This window comes from Halichoerus grypus, chromosome 4 (genome assembly GCF_964656455.1).
Source record: "Halichoerus grypus chromosome 4, mHalGry1.hap1.1, whole genome shotgun sequence".
Classification (NCBI taxonomy): Eukaryota; Metazoa; Chordata; class Mammalia; order Carnivora; family Phocidae; genus Halichoerus; species Halichoerus grypus.
In genome coordinates, this window is record NC_135715.1 from 93,523,021 (window position 1) to 93,544,757 (window position 21,737).

Sequence of the window (21,737 nt, forward strand, 5' to 3'; positions counted from 1 at the left end):
GATTAAAACATTAAACAACCTGATATAAAAATAAGCAAAGGATATCAATATGTAATTTAGAAAGGTCCCTTACTTTGACAAGATCTTATGTTAGGAATACCGGAAGAGGGGCTAGTGCTGGGAGAAGAGAGGAGTCAAGCAGTGGTCACAGTGAAGGAGGAGTATTTCCTCAGACATTCTGTAATCCTCTAAATCCCTTTTAGTTCCTTACTTAATAATCCTACCCCCTCTCCCCACACACAGCCACTAGTGAACCAGGAATTCTAGACATAAACTTTGCACTTAGCATCTCCCAGTTCCTTCTGATCACCCATTAATGAATATAACCAGTGTTAGACAAGCCCAACAACAAAAAATAATCTTCAAAACTCCTATACTTTAAATTACTAAAGCACATCTTTATTTTGCAATTGAACAATTAAAAGTCACAGCTAGTTTTTTCACGTTTGTACCTGAACAACTATTGTTCAATCAAAATGAAATATGGCCAACAAAATATGTGTAAAAGCATTTCACGTAACATAATCGCTCTTAGGACTCAAACAGTTTTAATGCAAATTGGCATTTTTATCCTGTCTGCTGTTAGTATTCATAGATTTTTTTACATGAATAAACTGCAGGAATTCTAATTTTTCACTGAAATTAAGACAAATACACAAGGCCTTTCAAGCATACAGTAAGCTGCAGTGACAGATGCAGAGTATGATTTCAAATTATCCAGTGTTGACCAAATTCAAGCTTACACATTTTAAATGAATCCTAAGCTTCTCTGCCTCTTATTTATGGAAACAAACCATATGCAAAGAGTTGTTTTTGTGAAATGAGGGAAGATAGTTAAAAAAATTAAGGGGCTAATTCCATTTTGCTACTAGTTCAGTACGATCAAACGTGAAATGACAGCAGAAATGCAAAATCATATTTTAATTACGAAATAAACTAGACTTTTAACTAAGTGACTTTTCGCCCTTCATATTTACATATAGCACCTGTTACAAGAAAAAAAATCCCAAATTAATACACCCTCTACATAGAAATAATTATTTGTAAAACTACTTAAAAATATCACTGATGAGTATATAGTAAATTATCTGTCCTAAAATTAAGCCTACACTGTAGAAAATAAAGACTAGCTTTTCTCATCTGAAAAGATTACAATATGGATTTGTAACTGCAATGTCCTGATGCTGTGAGAACACTGGGTGGACAGTTTTTAATTTTTTTAAGCACATATATTCTAATGATAGAAAATGAAAACAGCTTAATGTAAACTGTTTTTAGTGTCTTAAATCCTGCCCCTTGACATGTATATAAAGTGTCAGGACTTTGCCCTCTTCAACTTACTTGTGGTGCAGTATTGACTTAACCCCTACCTACAACTTAAAACCAAACAAATGGATTTCCAAGTATTCATGTAATGTATAAAAAATGCAAAGCAGAAATGATTACTGTAAACCAAACCTGGTTGAAGCTAGCTGAGAGAACTCAAGAGTCCAGCAAGACAGTCAACTGGGTAGTCTTTACTGTACTAAATAAATTACAGAAAAGTGGCAAAGCTAAAATCACACAAGTTACCTTTTAAATATCAAAAGATCAAGAGATCATTGTAAAGCATTTTACTTGGGTCCAATCCAATGAGCTCTACACACTAATCCACTAAAGTTTTTTCCATATTTACAAAACTCCTAGATTTTATTTTTAAATGTATAAATTAAGTCAGTAGTAAGCATGAAATAAAGTGCTACTATTTAAAATTCAAGAAATCATTTCAGCATTGAAATCTGACCTACTCTACAGGATACAAGAAAGACTGGATGATCTTGTGAACTCACCAAAGGGTTGGAAAAGATGGGTGGCAGAGAGTTCCAGAATTGGATTGAAATTTTCTTGCCAGGGAAGGCAAAAAACTGCAACACAACTCAGGAGCAAAACCCAAAAAGCTTCTTTTAAATAAAAGGTAAAATGGGCTCAATTGTGACTACAGTGGATTTGGGGAAATCAAACGTCAGCACCTATTTGGGTTTAAGATTGTAAACTGGGCTGATCCTCCTTGATGACTTTATGGTGATAATTTCATTTAGTAAGGTGGCATTTCAGTTAAAGTTATCACAAGTAGTATTTGCTAAATTTTGGAAACTCTCAGGGTTGAGGGAGCCCGATAGTAATCTCTTAAAAACAGTTAAAAAAATAGCTAGTGAAGAAAGATATCACCTTATAGTTGTTCAGGGTATTTACTTCACAAAGACTACTATAAAATGAAATTAATGATTTTTAAAAGTTAGAGGGATGGAAGCAGGAGTCAAAATAATGAAGGCCCCATTGAGTCAAGTTTAACAAGTGATAGTTAATAAATACTACCCTTTAAAGAGACCATTGAACAAATTAATCATGCCTAAAAGATGGTTAAAAATGTAGGGTTTTTGTTGTTGTTCAGCTGAATTAACCCTTAAGCATCTAAGACACCACTGTTACAAGTCAGAACTGGGCTCAGTGGTCTTATCTGTCCAAGATACAGATAATAAAAAGGCAAAACTATTTGCCAGGGGCCTCTGCACATATTTACTGTAGTAAATCTGAGGCACAGACTTCTGGCTTCACCCAAGTCACACTCACAACGACGTCCTCATTTGTGGCTGCCACAGTTGACAATGCCTGAGAACGTTCCCTCACGGTAAACACATGCAGCAGAATGTTTACCCTCACACAAAAACACCCTTCCACACTCCAGAAGTCTACAATTATTTTACACTTAAAAATAGTAAGCACAAATTTTCTTGAAATTTTCTATGCTATAGCTAAAACAAAACAAAAAGAATGTACATTATATTTGAAATATGCTTCAGTAATGATTGCTCGTTTATAATGAAAATTACATTTTTCTTCTAAAACTGATTTTATATAATGAAGTAGAATACACTCTTCCTTTCCTTTTTTCAATCCTTTGCTGACTTTTTTAAAACAAAGAGTATCCTTAGAATCAAGTCATAATTCTAATAACATTTCAAAGATACATTCATTTTTCTTACAGCATGAAAGACATACAAATATCATTTTTCTTTTTACACAATGAAGTAAAAGAAGTTAACAGTTTCAATCTCTTGTCCATAGAAAAATATTTTCTCTATCATTTACACAACAATAAGTAGGAAAATTCTACAGTGCTTAACTGAAACTTTTATGAGCACAAGGCTTTTAAACACTTTCATTCTTTCATTGGAAATTTTAAAAGGTTTCAGGAAGTTAAACATTAGGACTTTCAACTAAAATTGTAGTCTTTAACTTGCAATATTGCTAATACTTCTCACTTTGTAAATAAAAAAAATTGGTTTTCTCCTTTATGCACGGAACCACATCTAGTCAATGTTGATGGACTGCACCCCAGTAGATACTACCTATGGCCGCCCATTTAGCTTGGATTGCTAAAATAAAAATAACAATGACTATAAAACTTTAGAAATCAACAGTAAACTGCAGTAGAAAAACATACAAATAAGTAGCGGCAAAATCTAGAAATGGAAACAGAAATAACTATTTGGTGTCTACCCAGGACAACTTCACCAAGATTATGAAATTAAAGTGTCTAATTTCTCACTGATATAGGACTTGTTTTTGATAACACTGAAAGGCTTACTGTACTAATTGCTACTAAGAATAAATGAAGTCAGAAAAAAAGAATAAATGAAGTTGGTATAGAACAAAAAACTATGTTAATAGTTGTAGACATTGTAAAGTAAGCTGAACCCCAAAAATACATTTTAGGGATTAATTTCACGGGCTCTTTATAAAATTGCTGAACTTACTTATCTATTAGCAGTTAGCTCTCAAAAATGTTTTATTATTATGTAAATTCCTTAGTAGCTATACAATTCACTAAGAATTTTATAAAACAGTTGCTGTAACTTATGTTGTGATCACACTGAGACACCAATAAATCTTTGCCAACAAATCAGTAATTCTGATATTTGAGAAAATCCAGTGGGTTTTAATAACATAGCTGTTTTACTTGGAGGAAACAACACACACGCAAAAATGACTGCAGACATTGTGGTTGGACAGTTAAAGCAACTGTGGGAAGCAATGATAATATTGTTACTTTGTTGATGTGGCATAAAAGCCAGCTGTGACGTAATTCATCTTTTTCATGTCATATTATTAAGAGATGTTTATTCCAACAAATATTTACCATAATGTATTTACTCTAAGTGACTTATATGTAAATTCACCTAAACTACAACATAAAAGAGATGTAAACATGTCCCACCTTATTGTGGTATAAATAATTTTAATGAATTCAAAACTACTTTGGCAACCTTACTATCAGAGTATCTTAAATATTCAAAACACAGGTATTAAATAGAACATTGTTAAAAATTCTCGTTTCTTTCTTCCTTTTAAGATTATAAAATAAGTAATGCTTTAATTCTACTACATGTTCACATTATGAACATAAATTATTTGATTATAAGTGGACATATATTCTAAATCCTAGTTCTATGTTTTAAGTGCTTTTAAAAATTAGTCTTCTAATTTACATTTCAGAATGTTTTCATACTGCATGTGTATCAGCCTAAATACTTTACAAAAGCTTATGTTCTATCAGGGAAGCATGACTAGCAAACTGAGTCAGGGTCCTAATTAGGATCACCTTTTAAAGCCTACTTATTTTCTAAATTAAGTGACATCTTCTAAGGTCATCATAGTTATTAAATAAAAACACTGCCTGAGTATAATTCTTGAGCTGAAACAGACTAAAATTCACAAGAATTTATGATATTCATATATGATGCCTAAAATAATAGGAGAAGGTGAGATTAGATAAAACCACTCAGGTTCCTTTCAGCTCTCAAGTTAGAGTATTTCTAGTGGAGACCGGAGACTTTTGCTCAAATACCTGATTAGACCTGATCAGATCTGCCAACACATTATAAACAACTCTGTACTTAAAATAATCCTTTACCCCTGTTAGCATCAGCCTTTATGAAACACACAAATATATAAACACACAAAAGTGTGTGTCTTAATGGCTTACCATACCTCTTTAAGTTTGAAGTCAGTTTCTATATATAAATTTTCTCTTTACTCTTAATCATAACGATCAACCCCTTCCCCCCCCCCACTTGTGCTAGCAGGCCACACAAAGGACGTTATTTCTTACACTGTTTACTCGGCCTCTATTTTGAATGGATGCATTGTTTAACAAATACTACCAATTCTTCTTGTGAATGTTAAAGTCTATTCCAAAATATTCTTCATGCTATGTACACAGTGCTGACACAAATCTGATGCTCAATAAAACATTTAAAATGAACATGGTAAAACCATTTTAAATCAGAGAGGAAAGGTTTTCACAAACATTTCTTAGCATTTACAAAGCCCCCTGATTCACCAATACCTATTTCCACTTGTGAGAATAACAGTCAGCACTGACTTCTAGAGTGTGTGTGTGTGGGGGGCGGTAAGCGAACAGGGGAGTTATGGGAGGAGGGGGAGAGTAGTTCAGATACAAGAAATTTGACATTTTATTACACAATATTACACTGATATGAATGGAATCTAGAACTACTTGGCATATTAAAGCTAGGATTATTCCTAGAACCCTATTTAGATTGATAAACAGGTTAAAAAATTCTTAGGTGTAATGGATAAAGTCTTATCTGTTGGGTGAAGAGAGAAGCATAATTAGCATATCCATTTTAAGAAGCTGTGAAGAATAATTTATTTTAAACTTAAGATCCTAATAAATATGTCTTTAAAAAGGATCTATTCTGTACATAAAAATACTGACAGAGGGTAGCTACCAGATGAAAAATCCATATATGAGAAACTTAAAGGTAATTCTAAACTTCTAATATTTATCAGTTAAAGACTGGAATTAATGATTACAAAAGGCAACAGTGCTCATTGCCAACAAATTATTAGAGTTTATCTCAGAAGTGTAAACAAAACTGTAAGTTAAAGAACACAGCAATCATGACATTTATCTGTTTATATCTATACAACTGTATCTTTTTATCTTTTTAATTTTTGGTTGTCATATTCTATCCATACAGTTAGAACAGATTTTAATTTAGGTAAAAACTATCAAAACAGTTATTAATTATGTAGACCCCCAACATGATTTTAGTTGTTCACTTTTCAACTTACCATGATGTCATAGAGCAGCCTAAATTGTATTTATCTGTTGGTAGAGAATGGAATGTTCAAATAAGACTATAGTTATTTACTAATTTATACTTTCTTGGCTGTGAAACCCAGGGATAGGAGAATTTCTCTCTGACATAAAGGTTATGTTACTTTTCTCTTAAAAAATTAAAATATTTGATTATAATAATTTATTTGATTATCTTGGCTATTAATGTTTAGGACTTAACTTCCTAAAATTTATTATTATGGATTCTGAGTATTTGAAATAACATCACTTAGATTACACTGAAGATTCTTAAATGTGCATTCTCCCCCCTCATACTAAATGGCATTCCGAAACTATTCAACTCTAAATTTTATCAAGACTATACAGAAGTATTCGGAAACCACTAGGAAATGAATCTGTTTTAACCATAATCCATATAATTGTGTAACATAACATTTCAATAGGTGAGCAAATTTCCACTTATATTAAAACTGGGCAATTTTAAAGTTCTCTCTCTCTACAGACTTAAAAAAAATCCTGAAGAGGAAAATATATACATCCTTAAAGGGAATCAGATCCTCCATCAGGCTGGACAATCAAAACTCTCCACATTAACATGCTTATAACTTAATAAGTATATATAAACTGGAGTAATTTAATCGTATGCAAAAAAAAAAAAAAAAACCCAGCAAAACCCTCATTTCAGTTGAGGGATTACATTTAGAAATAAGTCAATAACATTTCATTCCCTGTTTGAAGTATCCCAACGAACAGACCAGTGTGAACAAAGCTTGAAATGAACTGAAATGAATGCTTTAGAGTAATAATTTAGACAGTGATAGAAATAAATCACAATGAACTGCTCTATCTTTAGCGAAAATATGAATATGTTTAACTTTAATGTGCATATTAGGTGCCATTTCTAAAGTTAGGGATAAAATAAATAGAAAATTTGAATAATAAAGCATCTTTTCACTTGAGCTGCTAAACTGTAACCCTTGTCCCGCAGGAAAGGCATGAGCAGATTTTCGACAATTCCATAGCAGCAGCACGCTCACTCAGTAGAACACAAATTACCTTTGCTTCTTGTGGCAAAATACAGGAAAACTGAGTAAGAAATAGAATTTCCATACCCTTTTTTGACTGCGTAACTCTTCATACAAGAAGCTATGTTTTAAAATGTGAACTGATTCAAAATGCATAAAAATGTAAATGTACAATATACATACATACCTCCTAGTGGGGTCAAATGAGTGCCTTTTCATTAGACATACAAAGACGTCTCAAGGCACTTAAGGGGTTAAGACACAATGCATGCATTCCTTTACATCAAGTATGTGAAATCACATGATTTGGAATAAGCCAACCTTATGATAAATGTAAGTTACATTATTAAATTCAAGAAAATTTGTAGATTCATATTTATACTTTCTATAAGATGCTGGTAAATGGACAATGTGCAGCATTTCCTGGGAAAAGCAAATTCCATCTTTCTTCTCATGAACAGCAGGTCTCTACAGGGGGAGTACAGGGAAAGATGTGCTGCATCCATAGGCAGTGTACTGGCTAATATTGAGAATGATATTGCTAAAATTTAAAAAATAAAAATCTGGTAATCAGTATAGTAATAAGTACATGAATCACTGGGAAACACCAGAGCTGACTCCTGATGTTTACTTCTTTTTGCTTTCAAGATACAGGTGTATAACAGAGATGATGGTAATTCTGAGCCTTGTTTGTGGCAATTCTACCAGAAGGGGACTGCATGGCACCACCACAAATTTCATAAATTACCCTGAACATACTCAGTTATTCACTATTTGTTCGGAGCAAAGCATGAAATAGTCTTCAAACACGTGAATTACAGATTTTGAGAGAGTGACATTTTCTTAAACATAAAGTGCAACAGTGCTGAAGTTTTCAGTTTTTGTTAGTTCTTCATTTGTTTTGTCTAAATGCCATTTCCTGCAAGCAGAATTATGGCACAGTGAATATAAGAGAAAGCAGTTTTCTGACCCATGTCCCAGACTTTTGCTTTCTTATTTATTTGATGATGTAGTTAAGGGTTTAACAAATCCTTCTTCATAAACTTTCAAAATAGCTTCACATACAAATCTGTATTGACTCTGAAAAACAGAAAGAATAGAATTGATCAGAAAAACTAGAACACAACAAAAAAAGAAGAACATCTCACTTGGCTTGCTTATTAAAGAAAGGCAAAGTAAAACTGCACAGAGATACCATTTTTCACCAACAGAATGGCAAAAAATAAAGTCTGACAACATACTTTGTTGGCAACACACTCATACATTGCTAGTAGGGACGTAAAATACTACAATTTGGCAGCATCTAATAAATTTACGTTAATTTACCTTTCACCCAGCAATCCCACTTCTAGGAATCTATCCAAAGATAAACTAGAAAAAGAAATTGAAAATATACATTCATAAATAAGGCTATTTGCTGCTAGATTATTTATAATAACGAAGAGTAGGGACAATCCAAATGGCTACCAGGAAGGGGCTGGGTGAATAACGAGTGGCACATTCTCACAGGGGAATATGTGGTGGAAGGTTGGGAGGGGAAGAAATGAAAGTCTACAGATCACTATAAAATAATTCCAGAATATCTTTTTTTTTTTTGAAGATTTTATTTATTTTATTTGAGAGAAAGAGAGAACATAAGTTGGGGGGAGGCAGAGGGAGAAGCAGGTTCCCCACTTAGCAGGGAGCCTGATGCCGGGTTTGATCTCAGAACCCTGAGATCATGACCTGAGCCAAAGACAGATGCTTAACTGACTAAGCCACCCAGGCATCCCCAAGAATATCTTGCTCAGTCAAAAAGCACGGCAGAGAAAAATGCACACAATGTATTCTCTTTATAAAAGAAAAGGGGGGAGAGATACAAATGTCTACGTATCTCAATATATATGTTACAAAAAAGGGAAGGACAAATCATTAAAACATGATTTCCTATAAAGGGACAGGGGAATAGAGTACAGGAGAGGGGTAGAGACTAGACTTCATTGAATATACTTCCTTCTTTTACAGATTTTACTTTGGAACCACATAAATATATCCCATAATTAGAACATTAATTTAAAAAATCTCTAAGTTGAAAATAACATGAAACAAATCAATGTGTCTATCTAGTTGACAGCATAACCACACAGGGAGGAACTATTTCAAGGGACTTTGTAACAGTAATACGAGTATCTCAAAGAATATACCCAAAAAGTGGAAAAAACTGAAAATTCTTTTTAGGAACTATTTTGTCGGTGGCAGTAGTGTTCTTTTTGTTATTCTGAGACTGTTATGTCATGTGTAATAAAACAAATGACTATTTGTGACAGTCTAAATCTTTCATTGCTGGTATTGTAGAGAACCATTTATTCTTATTAAAGATGAATAATATGTATGAATTAAAGATGAATAAGATGTAAAGTAGACCACATTAAGTAAAAACACTGTGGTCCTAAATTTGTATTGGAAGCATCAGTATTAACTCCTAAGTTTGTTTTCTTAACTCTGGCAATGGAAGATTTCTAGAGACAAATACTAACACCAACTGAACAGCAATAAAAACACCTACTTCTCAGAAGATGGTCTCTAAAATAATTTCTCAAAACAAAATAAACAAAAACCCATTACTTTCTGGGGGGAATTATGGATTCTAAAACTGGGGGGAGGGGGAGTATAAGCTGGGGCCTGGATATCTTCACTACTAGCAAAGAAGCTATCCATTACTAGGGTCTTGACAAAAAAAGATTAGGAGCCAGGCTGAATAGGTTCCTGCTGGCCCAAAAATGGGACAATTTAGGCATCATTAAAAAAAAGTAACTACAGTGGGTTGAAACATATCACATATGTTTAAATCCATGATTTCAGAATAATATCAAACAAAAGTATGAGGTCATCATTGGAAGAGGCAAGTGAACCAACTCATTATACTGAAAACTTACAAAGGGAAAGCATGAAGTGTTTACCTTGCTTTTCCTACACTGCCTGTATGTACCACTGGTTAACCCATAGCTGATGAAAAGTTCCTCTTTAAAGAAGGAATAATAGACTATCACCACTCTTCAAGACCCATAAGTTAATAATGCAGGCACTCATCACCCAAGGCTACTAACATCATAAAAAGAAAGACAACCAGACATTAAGTGCCTTTTGAAAGAACGGAATATCACCTAATTTGTTCAAGTCTATAGATCCATTTACCACTTTTAGGAAATACAGAGAATACTCGGTTTGTTCATCAAATAAACTGCAAGAAAAAGAAAGAGACACAGGAAGAAGTGATAGTTTAAAAGAGATTTAGGAGGGCGCCTGGGTGGCTCAGTTGGTTAAGCGACTGCCTTCGGCTCAGGTCATGATCCTGGAGTCCCGGGATCGAGTCCCGCATCGGGCTCCCTGCTCAGCAGGGAGTCTGCTTCTCCCTCTGACCCTCCCCCCTCTCATGCTCTCTCTCTATCTCATTCTCTCTCAAATGAATAAATAAAATCTTTAAAAAAATAAATAAATAAATAAAAGAGATTTAGGAGACATAAACCAATCAAAATTTGTGAATTGTATCTGAATTCTGATTTTATACAAATGGTAAAAAAAAACCAAACCCAAAACTCATTATGTATGATATAATCCAACAATTTGATTTCTGGGTATACATATACAAAAAAATTGAAAACAAGATCTCAAAGAGACATCCATACATCCAGGATCATAGCAGCATTATTCACAATAACCAAAGCGTGGAAACAACCCTAATGTCCACTGGCAGATGAAAGGATAAATAAAATGTGGTGTATACACAATGAAGTATTTTTCAGCCTTAAGAGAAAGGAAATTCTTCCACGTGCTACAACATGGATGAACCTTGAGAATATTAAGCTGAGGTAAGCCAGTCACAAAAAAGCAAAAACTGTACGAATCTACTTGTATGAGGCACCTAGCGTAGTCAAATTATAGAAACAGAAAGTAGAATGCTGGTTGCCAGGGGCTGGGAGGAGAGGGATAATGGAGAGTTGTTGTTTAATGGGTATAGAGTTTTAGTTTTGCAAGATGAAAAAGTGCTAGAGATAGGATGCCCAACAGTGTGAATATACTTAACATTACTGAACTGTATACTTAAAAATGGTTAAGATGGTACATTTTATGTTGCGTATTTTACTATAATTAAAAATGCATTATGTGTGAATATAGATACAAAAACCTCAAGAAAATACTAGCAATTCAAATCAAGCATCATATATAAAAAAGAATTGTACACCATGTCCAAGTAAGATTTACCCCAGGAATGCAGGTTAGTTAAACATCGAAATCAATATAATATATAACATTGATAGAATAAAAGACGAAAACCACATGATCATTTCAATAGATATAGAACAAGCATTTGACAAAACTGGACACCTTTTCATGATGAAAACACTCAACAAACTTGTAAAAGAGGGAACTTCCTCAACCTGATAAAAGGTACACCTAACAAGATACTTAGTAAGTGAAAAGCTGAAAGCTATCTCCCTAAGACCAAGAACAAGACAAGGATGTCTGGTTTTACCACTTTATTTAACATAGTAGTGGAGGTTTTAGCCAGGTACTTAAGTAAAGGAAAAGAAAAGAAAGGCATCTAAACTGGAAAGGAAAAAGTAAACTATATTTGCAGATAACATCTTGTATATAGAAAATCCTAAGGAGTCCACTTTCACAAATAAAAAACATTAGAGTTAAGAAATGATTTCAGCAAGGCTGCAGCATACATAAGCAACATACAAATCAATTTTATTTCTATACCCAAGCAATGTATACTCCAAAAATGAAATTAAGAAAACATTTTCCCTTAAAATAGCACCAAAAAGACTAAAAAACTTAAGAATAAATTTGACAAAAGTGCAAGTCTTGCACACTGAAAACTATAACACATCACTCAAAAAAATTAAAGACATAAATAAATGGAAAGACAGTTTGTGTTCTTGGTTTGGAAGATGAAATATCATTAAGATGGCAGCACTCTCCAAAAAGGATAGATAGATTTAATGCAATCCGTATCTTGCTTTTTTTGCAGAGAGAACAAACTAATTCTAAAATTCATATGGAGGGCGCCTGGGTGGCTCAGGTGGTTAAGCGACTGCCTTTGGCTCAGGTCATGGTCCTGGAGTCCTGGGATCGAGTCCCACATCGGGCTCCCAGCTCAGCGGGGAACCTGCTTCTCCCTCTGACCCTCTCCGCTCTCATGCTGTTTCTCTCTCTCTCTCTCTCTCAAATAAATAAATAAATAAAATCTTAAAAAAAAAAAATCTAAAAAAAAAAAATAATAAAATAAAATAAATAAAATTCATATGGAAATGCAAGGGACGCTGAATAGCTAAAAGAGTCTTGAAAAAGAGGAACACAGTTGGGAGAATCACATTTCCTGACTTCAAATTTTATTACAAAACTACAGTAATCAAGGCAGTATGGTACTAGTATAAGAAAAGGCATACAAATCAACGGAAGAGTTGAAAGTCCAGAAATAAACCCTTACATTTGTGGTCAACTGATTTTTGACAAGGGGCACAGAGACAAGACAGAACAGTCTTATCAACAAATGGAGCTGAGACAACTGGATATCCACATGGAGAAGAATAAAATTGGAACCCTACCTCAAACTGTATGTAAAAATTAACTCAAAATAAATCAGACATATGTAAGTGACAGTGAGACTATAAAACTCTTGCAAGAAAACAGAGGAATAAACCTTTGCGACCTTGAGTTTAGGCAATGATTTCTTAGCTATGACACCAAAAGCATATGTGATTAAAAAAAATATATGAACTAGACTTCATCAAAATTAAAAGCTTCTGTGCTACAAATGACATAATCAAGAAAGTGAAAGAACAGCATGGAAGAAAACATTTCCAAAACAGAGATCTATAAGACACTTTTATTCGGAGAATATAAAGAAGTCTTATAAGTCAACAATAAAAGGACAAAAAAACCCAAACTGAACATAGGGCAAGGGGCACCTGGCTGGCTCAGTTGGTAGAACGTGCGACTCTTGATCTCGGAGTCTGTAAGGTTGAGCCCCACATTGGGTATAGAGATTACTTAAAAATGAAATCTTTAAAGAAAAGAGCCAAAGACTTGGACAGTTCTCAAAAGATATACAGATAAATGGCCAATAAACACATGAAAAAATGCTTGATATCATTAGTTATCAGGAAAATGCAAATCAAAACCATAACAAGATACCACTTTATATTCAGTAGGATGGCTAAAATAGAAAAAAGACAGGGGTGCCTGCCTGGCTCAGTCAGTGGAACATGTGACTCTTGATCTCTGGGTTGTGAGTTCAAGCCCCATGTTGGTGTAGAGATTAATTAGAGTTAAAAAAAAAAAAAAAGATAACACATGTTGACAATAACGTGGAGAAAATGGAACCCTCATACACTGTCAGTGGAATAGCCACTTTGGAAATAGTCTGGCAGTTCCTCAAAAGTTTTAACAGAGTTACCATATGACCCAGCAATTCCTTTTCTGGATATATACCCAAGAAAAATGAAAACATATTCACATAAAAACATATACACAAATGTTTATGGTACCATTATTCATAATAATAAAGAAGCTGAAATGATCTAAATGCCCATGAATAGATGAATGGATAAATAAAATATGGTATATTCATACAATGGAGTATTATTCAGCAGCCCCTCCCCAAAAGAGAGAGAGAGAGAGAGAGAAATGAAGTACTGATACATGCTACAGAATGGATAAATCTTTAAATATTATGTTAATTAAGGAAGCCAATTACATAAAAGACCAAGTTATATGATTTCATGCATATGAAAGGTGCAGAATAGGTGAACCTACAGAGACCGAAAGTAGATTAGTGGTTGCCTCAGGGACGGGTGGAGGGGAGGTTGGAGACCGTATGAGGGAAAATAGGTATGGGGTTTCTTTTTGAGGTGATGAAATGTTCTAAAATTAGATAGCAATGATGGCCGCAAAACTCTGTGATATACTAAAAACCACTGAACTGTACACTTTAAAAGGGTGCATTTTGTGGTATGCGAATTATATTTCAATAAAGCTGTCTAAAATAAAAAAACAACTTATATGAGACAAATGGAAATTTGACTATAGGTTATTTGATAATATTAAGAAATTACTGTTAATTATACTTATATGTGATGACGGTATTATGATTTTGTTTACAAAAAAAACCACTCCTTATCTTTTAGAGATACACACTGAAATATTTATAGACAAAATAATCTGATGTCTAGGATTTGCTTCAAATACCAGGAAAGTAGGTGACTGTATAGATGAAACAATATGGCACATGTTGTTGGGTCTCAGTACTCAACACAGTGTTCATTTTATTGTATTGTCTACTCTTGCATATGTTTGAAATTTTCTATAATTAAAAGCTAAAAAAATGACAGGCATTTATTAGATCATATAGGTTAATTCATTTCAGTAACCTTAGTGCCATCAACAATGCTAACATTTCACCATGGCTTAATATAAAAAATAATCTTAACATTAAAATTCCATGATTCCTTTTTTTTTTTAAAAGACTTTATTTATTTGTCAGAGAGAGAGAAGAGAGAGAGAGCAAGCACAAGCAAGGGGAGCTGCAGGCAGAGGGAGAGGGAGAAGCAGGCTCCCTATTGAGCAGGGAGCCCAATGCGGGACTCGATCCCAGGACCCTGGGATCATGACCTGAGCCGAAGGCAGACGCTTAACCGACTGAGCCACCCAGGCGTCCCTCCATGATTCCTCTTTTGATTCCAGGAATATAATTTAGAGTCTGTGTAGAATACAATAAGCTAGTAGCTTAATTTCCATGACTTTTGTTGTTGTTGCAATTCAAGTTCTTATGTTAAAAGAAGGTGATTTCACCACAGCTGTTTCATCAAGAACTGGTCTACCAAGATTCTCCAGTTCAGGGATGCTATTATTCTTGGCATCCCACCTGACTAACAGAGGGAAAGTTCCTCTGTACCTGTTTAAGCACTCAAGAATTCACATGATAAGGTGGTACTAACAAACAGTTTCTGTAAAAGACCAGTTAGTAAATATTTTAGGTTTTGCAAATGATATGGTGCCTGTTACAACTTCTCAACTCTGGTATTTTAGGGTGACAGCAGTCATAGACAATATGTAAACAAATGGGCATGGCTATATTCCAATAAAACTTTATTTACAAAAACAAGTAGCAGGCCAGATTTGGCTTACAGGCAATATTTGCCAATCCCTGTGCTAGGGGCTATTGGCTCCTGTCAGGGAATTAAAAAGATAAAATGATGGTTTGTCATATACATCGGTAACAAAAATCATCATGTTGAGAACACACATATGTACATGAAGTGCAATACTTACAGGTGTTTGGATCATCATGGCTCGTTGATCTCTCATTGTTCTTACAATGTCTAGTGGATAAACTGGTTGATTGCATTCAATGAGACACATGGCTGTTTCCATAGTAATAAGAACCCCAGTTCTTCCAATTCCAGCACTGAAAAAGATAAATAAGAGGCAGTCTCATTGATAGTATTCTGTTAAACTTCTTGTGGCTTCTGTGCAGTAAATAAAAGTACTGAAATACAATACAATAGAAGAATAATTTGATTTTAATTAAAAGCTTTATATTACAAAAGTAGAAAGCCAACTAAAAAATACTTTGAAAACTGAAAAACATTTCACACTTAATACAGATTAAATGGTTTGTATCTACTCCTTCCCCACTGTTAGTTGTAAAAATGTTACTTTAAAAGAGTTACATTTCAGTTTTTAAAATCTGAACAAAGTATATAAGCTTACTGGAGCAGCCTCCCTTTAAAATGCAAACTAACGGGGCACCTGGGTGGCTCAGTTGTGTGGCTGACTTCAGCTCTGGTTATGATCTCGGGGTCCTGGGATGGAGCACCACGTTGGGCTCGCCACTCAGTGGGGAGTCTGCTTGTCCCTCTGCCCCTTCCCCCCACTTGTACTCTCTCTCTCTCTCTCAAAGTCTTAAAAAAATGTAATAAAATTCAGGACGCTGGGGTGGCTCAGTCGGTTAAGCATCTGCCTTTGGCTCAGGTCATGATCCCAGGGTCCTTGGATGGAGTCCCACATCAGGCTCCCTGCTCAGTGGGGAGCCTGTTCTCCCTCTGCCTGCTACTCACCCTGCTTGTGCTCTCTCTCTCCCTCTGACAAATAAATAAGTAAAATCTTAAAAAGTAAAATACAAAATAACAAAATTACAATAAATCATTAACAAATGCAAAAAGACAACAATATTTTCCACACTCAAATCGGTTTTTAAAACCAAATTTAATTTTTATTAAATTTTGGAATTGGGATAGTCAAGAACAACTTTTTGAAGTATTCTCTGTGAACATAATAGCTATAGCAGCTGTTGGGGATTTAGGATATGAAATGACCAAATGTGTTCATCAATCCTGCCATGTTGCCTCTCAGACATTTGGTCTACAATCTGTTTTGATGATCTATCTGAAAGTCTGCTCTGAAAAAAGTGCTGGAAAGTGTAAGGATGAGGAGATACCTTTATTGAGGAGATACCTTTATTTATTTATTCAGAGGACTCAACACAGCTCCTGAATAAATCACTTTAATAACAGAAGTGGCTAGGATAAGGAGAAGATAATTCATTTTCCTAATCTGGGTCTATGGCAGTGAAGGCTGGAGTCCCTGTATTTGGCCCTTCAGAAGGCAGAACGGGGCCCAAGTATGAAAGGAAGAAAAGGGTAGCCTACCACTGTTCACCTGGAGCTCTTGGGAGTAGCATATCCTCTGATGGTATTGGGTAGGGCCACTCTGAGAGAGGGGAGAGTACTTAACAAATGTCCTGGGAGGGGCCACAGGGCGCGAAAGAGTACACTGCTGGGAGGAGGAAATCTAAACCTTTAGGCTGCAACTGAATGCCTAGTATATTGGATTTCATCAAATCTAAGATACCATCCATTGTAAGACACCCAATGTTAAAGTTATGAGATGTTAAACTATGAAAAAGACAAGCTTCTAAGAATCAATCAAGTATTATTTTTACTTCTTATGATAAAGATTCTGACAGTCATATGTTGGAACATATCCTTTGCCTTCCAGCTTCAGATCATAGTTCTGGGTTCGGTCTAATTACCACAGTGACGATAACAATTTAAGGACAAAATAAAATACACATTCCCTTTCAAAGTGACTTATCAGGTCAACTATTCAATGATAAAAGACAGAAAATACCTGCAATGAACAACAATAGGTTCTTCCTTGCCAGCCCTCTTATTTCGTACATGACAAACAAAATCCAGAAAGTCACTTGAATCATCAGGAACTCCATGGTCAGGCCAGGCTATGTACTGGATCTGAGTGAGTTGACGACTCTCATTTTTCTAAGTGTAAATGAAAAATTATGCACCTTAACTTAGGAATTATCTTTAAAATATAAATATTTGTGTCATTTTAATTTTAGAAGAAAAGCAAAAGAAACTATTCTCACCACCCCCAAAAAAGTAATGTAAACTCAATAAAACCCAAAATTTCAATGAAAAAGAAAGAAACCATTTTACAGAAACAGTTGTATCCATTAAGTATCGGCTACTTGGATCACTATTCTTATAATTCAATTTCTGCATTTATATTTTTCAGATGACAAATAAATAGGCAAAAACAAATTAAGATACAGAGAAATGTTTAAAGAAAACTAAAAAAGTGTTAAGTGAGTACAAATGGTAGGGGAAAAATTTTTTTAATAAGCAAAGTTGGGCTAATTCTGAAAAACACAAGTGAAATAATGGAAATTAGGAAAATAAAATCTCAAAATAAATGTAGATTAAAAACCGGAGATCACAAAAACACAAAGTCCAATCAGGGTTTAATTCTTTTTTTGGGAGCCAAGAGTCAGTAAAATGGAGAAAGGTATTATTATTGGATTTATACATCTTGGTTTAAATATTGACTCTGCTGGTTAAGGCACTTAACATTTTAGAGCCTTACTTTCTTCAACTGAAAAATAAAATAACATCTATACCTCACAGGGATAGTCTTATGTTGAAAGGATTCTATGAGAGGACCTTTAAATCACCCAATCAGCTGTTTGCAATCATACTCTCAAAAACTGGTATCTATGGCCATTCAACACTATGAAATCTGGTTATTGTCATTTACATTAAAGGGGGCTTCCAGAAAAGACCATTAAAGTACAAGGTAATTAAGAAAAGGACTAATGAACGAATTCCCAAAGAGACCTCAGTATAACTTGATAACTAATTTTTCAGAATCCTGTGAAATGGATTGAAGGTATTTAATACAGACTACCTTTGATTATTATTGTTAACAAAATTTAATGGTACCAAAAATTGTAAGAATGGGTAATGTAAAATGGGTATTATGTTCTGGGGTATGTGTGTCAGTCCATCCATCCATGTATGTATGTATCTGGTATATAAGCAAATGTATTTTCCCAATTATATCTGTCTCAAACTTTAAAAACTAATTTGTGTCTTGTCATAGTTCTGAGGTGCTCAAGGTTTGCAAAGAAAAGCCACTGTAAGTTTATAAACTGCCATGGGTAACTTATAGGTGGAGCATAAAGAGATTATGCTGAAGATATAAATATTATTTTATATGGCCAATATACAGCCTTTCATACCCATTTGGGAAAATGAAGAAATATCTTATTGACTTACCTTGTTACATTGGACCAGGAGCTACACAAGCCCTAAATCGATTCTAATGGAATCTCTAGTTCATAAGATTTTGAAAATTTAATTTTTTATTTCTTGTAACTTAGCTTTATTCAATACCAGATTCCTTTATTATAAATCCCCACAACTTCTGGCTCCTTCCCTTTGAGTCAGTAAAGCTCTGTCTTGCTGGGCTCCTTTATTCATATTCAGGGAGGTGGAGGGGAATGTGGTGGAGGATTTGAAGCTTTCATTTTCAAAAGGCTTAACCACTGATGGGATAGGCATGGGTATTCAAAGCCTGTGCTATTTGTTCTTCTCTAGCAATTGCTTTTTTCTTCTTCTAGCCCCCTTCAAAACCAAAGATGCCTACAGGGGAATATCTAGCTGCAGGCAGTGAAAGTGGGGTGTACTATCTTTAACAGCCTGACAAGACTGGCAACATGCCATGCTCCACACTCATCTTCCAATTGAGTTACTGAGCCATCATTTACTAATCAGTTTGCATTTCTGGCTCTGGATTTGGAAGCCAAAGAGGAATGACCCAGGTGGTAGTAGGAACTAGCAATTACACAAAGCTATAATCTGTCTGCTGTCAGAGGATCCTGCCTACAATCTTTTCCTTCTTAATACTGGGGAGACTGAAATTGACCTCCTTCACCCTTTTACAAAAAGGATAATAATTTGATAGCTCTCAATTATTCTTTGTATTTCCACAGATGTACTCAAATACTTTATTGATATTACTGGCAGGAAGAAATCAAACACAACCATGGCATAATTTTTATGAAGAGGCAAAATATTAAGAATAATAACTATTATTTACTAGAATCTTTTTTTACTGACCGTATTTACCTAGAGAAATTGAAAATACATTTAATATAGTAGGAGAATATACTTCATAAGATTTCAAAGAGTTCCAATGAAGCAAATTCAGGAATTTTTAAATATTATTTCCTAGTAACCAGGACTCAACGTATTTTCAGCTTTCAAAGTTTTTACCTTGAACATAACCGTTCTACTGAGTGGATATCCTGCCTTCCTACCTCTTGGTTAAATAGTGTCATCTTCCTGAAGATATATGCTGTGTTTCCTTCTTCTGAGTGGCAGGTGACTTGATAGCATCCATAGGATGAACTTCCTGTGGGTTCTGGCCAATACTGGTGACACTTAACCTGACATCAATAGATTTAAGAAAAATATATAATTTAGGTTCTCCAATTTTAAAATGTTTTAATTTTTAAAAACTTTCAAGCCTACAGAAAAGTTAAAGAGTAATCTGATGAGCCCTCATATATCCTTCACCTAGATCTGCCAACTATTAAAATTTCTTCATCATTTTTTTCTCTTTGTAACAATAATCTGTTTGGCTATATTTTGAGACTGCAAATATCCTGTTTATTACAAGTTTTCACCCAATGTTTTACCATTCTTGATTAATTCTTGCCTGAATCATCTACTACTATGAGAGTGGCAAAATGGTGCACATAAACTCGGTATTTTTAGATTTAAGTTAACAATGAGAAAGAATCTCTAACTAAAATGCCAATCTATTTATTTTCATAATTAGGATATTAAAAAAACAGCTTTACTCTCATATAATTCACATACAATTTACCCATTTAAAGCACATAATTGTTTTTAGAACTGTGCAACCATCAGCACAATCACTTTTAGAACATTTTTTCACTCCCCAAAGAAGTCCCATACCCATTAATAATCACTGTGTGTTCCTCTATCCCAACCCCTTCTCTCACTCTGGACCTAGGCAACCATTAATCCATTTCCTGTCTTCTATGAACTTGCCTACTCTGGACATTTCAGGTAATGGAATCACAGTGTGTGGTCTTTGGTGACTGCCTTTGTTCACTTAGCATAATATTTTCTAAGGTTCACCCATGTTGTAGCATGGACCATTTCTTCATTTCTTTTTACTGCCAAATGATATACAACTGTATGATAACACCACATTTTATTTGTTATATTTGGATTGTTTCCACTTTTTGGTGATTATGAATAATGCTGCTATGAACATCTATGCACAAGTTCTTGTATAGACATATGTTTTCATTTCTCCTGGGTATACCAAGGAGTGAAACTACTGAGTTATTAACTCTATGTTTAGCCTTTTGAGAAACTGACACTGTTTTCCATCATTTTACAAATCTAGCAGCAGTATAGGAGGGTTCCATTTTCTCCACATCATTGTCAACACTTAGTATTATCTGTCATTTTTATTTTAGCCATCCTACTGGATATGAAGTGCTACCTCTTTGTGTGTGTGTGTGTGTGTGTGTGTGTTTAAGATTTTATTTATTTATTTGTCAGAGAGAGAGGGAAAGAGAGCACAAGCTGGGGGAGCAGCAGGCAGAGGGAGAGGGAGAAGCAGGCTTCCTGCTGAGCAAGGAGCCTAACGCAGGACTCAATCCCAGGACCCCAGGATCATAACCTGAGCTGAAGGCAGATGCTTACCTGACCAAACCACCCAGGCATCCCTCTCTTTGTGGTTTTGATTTTGCATTTCCATGGTGACTAATAATGCTGAGCATCTTTTTATGACATTACTGGCCATTTAAATATCTTCTTTCAAGAAACATCTACTCAGGTTCGGCCATTTTTAAATTGGGTATTTACCATTTCATTGTTGAGTTACAGGAGTTCTTTATATATTCCACATCAAATCCCTTATCAAATACATGCTAATTCATTTAGATAATAACTGATAATAATAGTGGCTAACACTTATATAGCACATTTATTATGTGTTAGTCACTATGATTTTAATAACACAAGAAAGAAAGTTTAAAGGTTACAAAAAAGACTAAATCAATGTGAATATTTTGATGATATATGCAATGTAAGTTGAAAAAAGCCCAAGCAAAAAAAAAAAAAAAGAAAGAAAGAAAAGAAAAGAAAAAAGCCCAAGCAATTTGTAAGATTCAA

General features: G+C 34.5%; 1 protein-coding gene across 5 annotated transcripts in view; it reads right to left on the reverse strand.

The window, feature by feature from the left end:
- Positions 1 to 377: 377 nt before the first annotated feature.
- Positions 378 to 21,737, reverse strand: part of PTPN4 (protein tyrosine phosphatase non-receptor type 4) — a 229,593-nt gene continuing 208,233 nt past the window's right edge. For all 5 annotated transcript variants that reach the window (XM_078070673.1, XM_078070674.1, XM_078070670.1 and 2 more), the window contains 4 exons: positions 19,841 to 19,969; positions 17,353 to 17,501; positions 15,493 to 15,628; positions 378 to 8,253 (listed from right to left, as the gene is read on the reverse strand). In XM_078070673.1, coding sequence (XP_077926799.1) covers positions 8,167 to 8,253; positions 15,493 to 15,628; positions 17,353 to 17,501; positions 19,841 to 19,969 — 501 coding nt within the window. In that variant the 3' untranslated portion in view covers positions 378 to 8,166. The remainder of the gene's footprint in view (positions 8,254 to 15,492; positions 15,629 to 17,352; positions 17,502 to 19,840; positions 19,970 to 21,737) is intronic.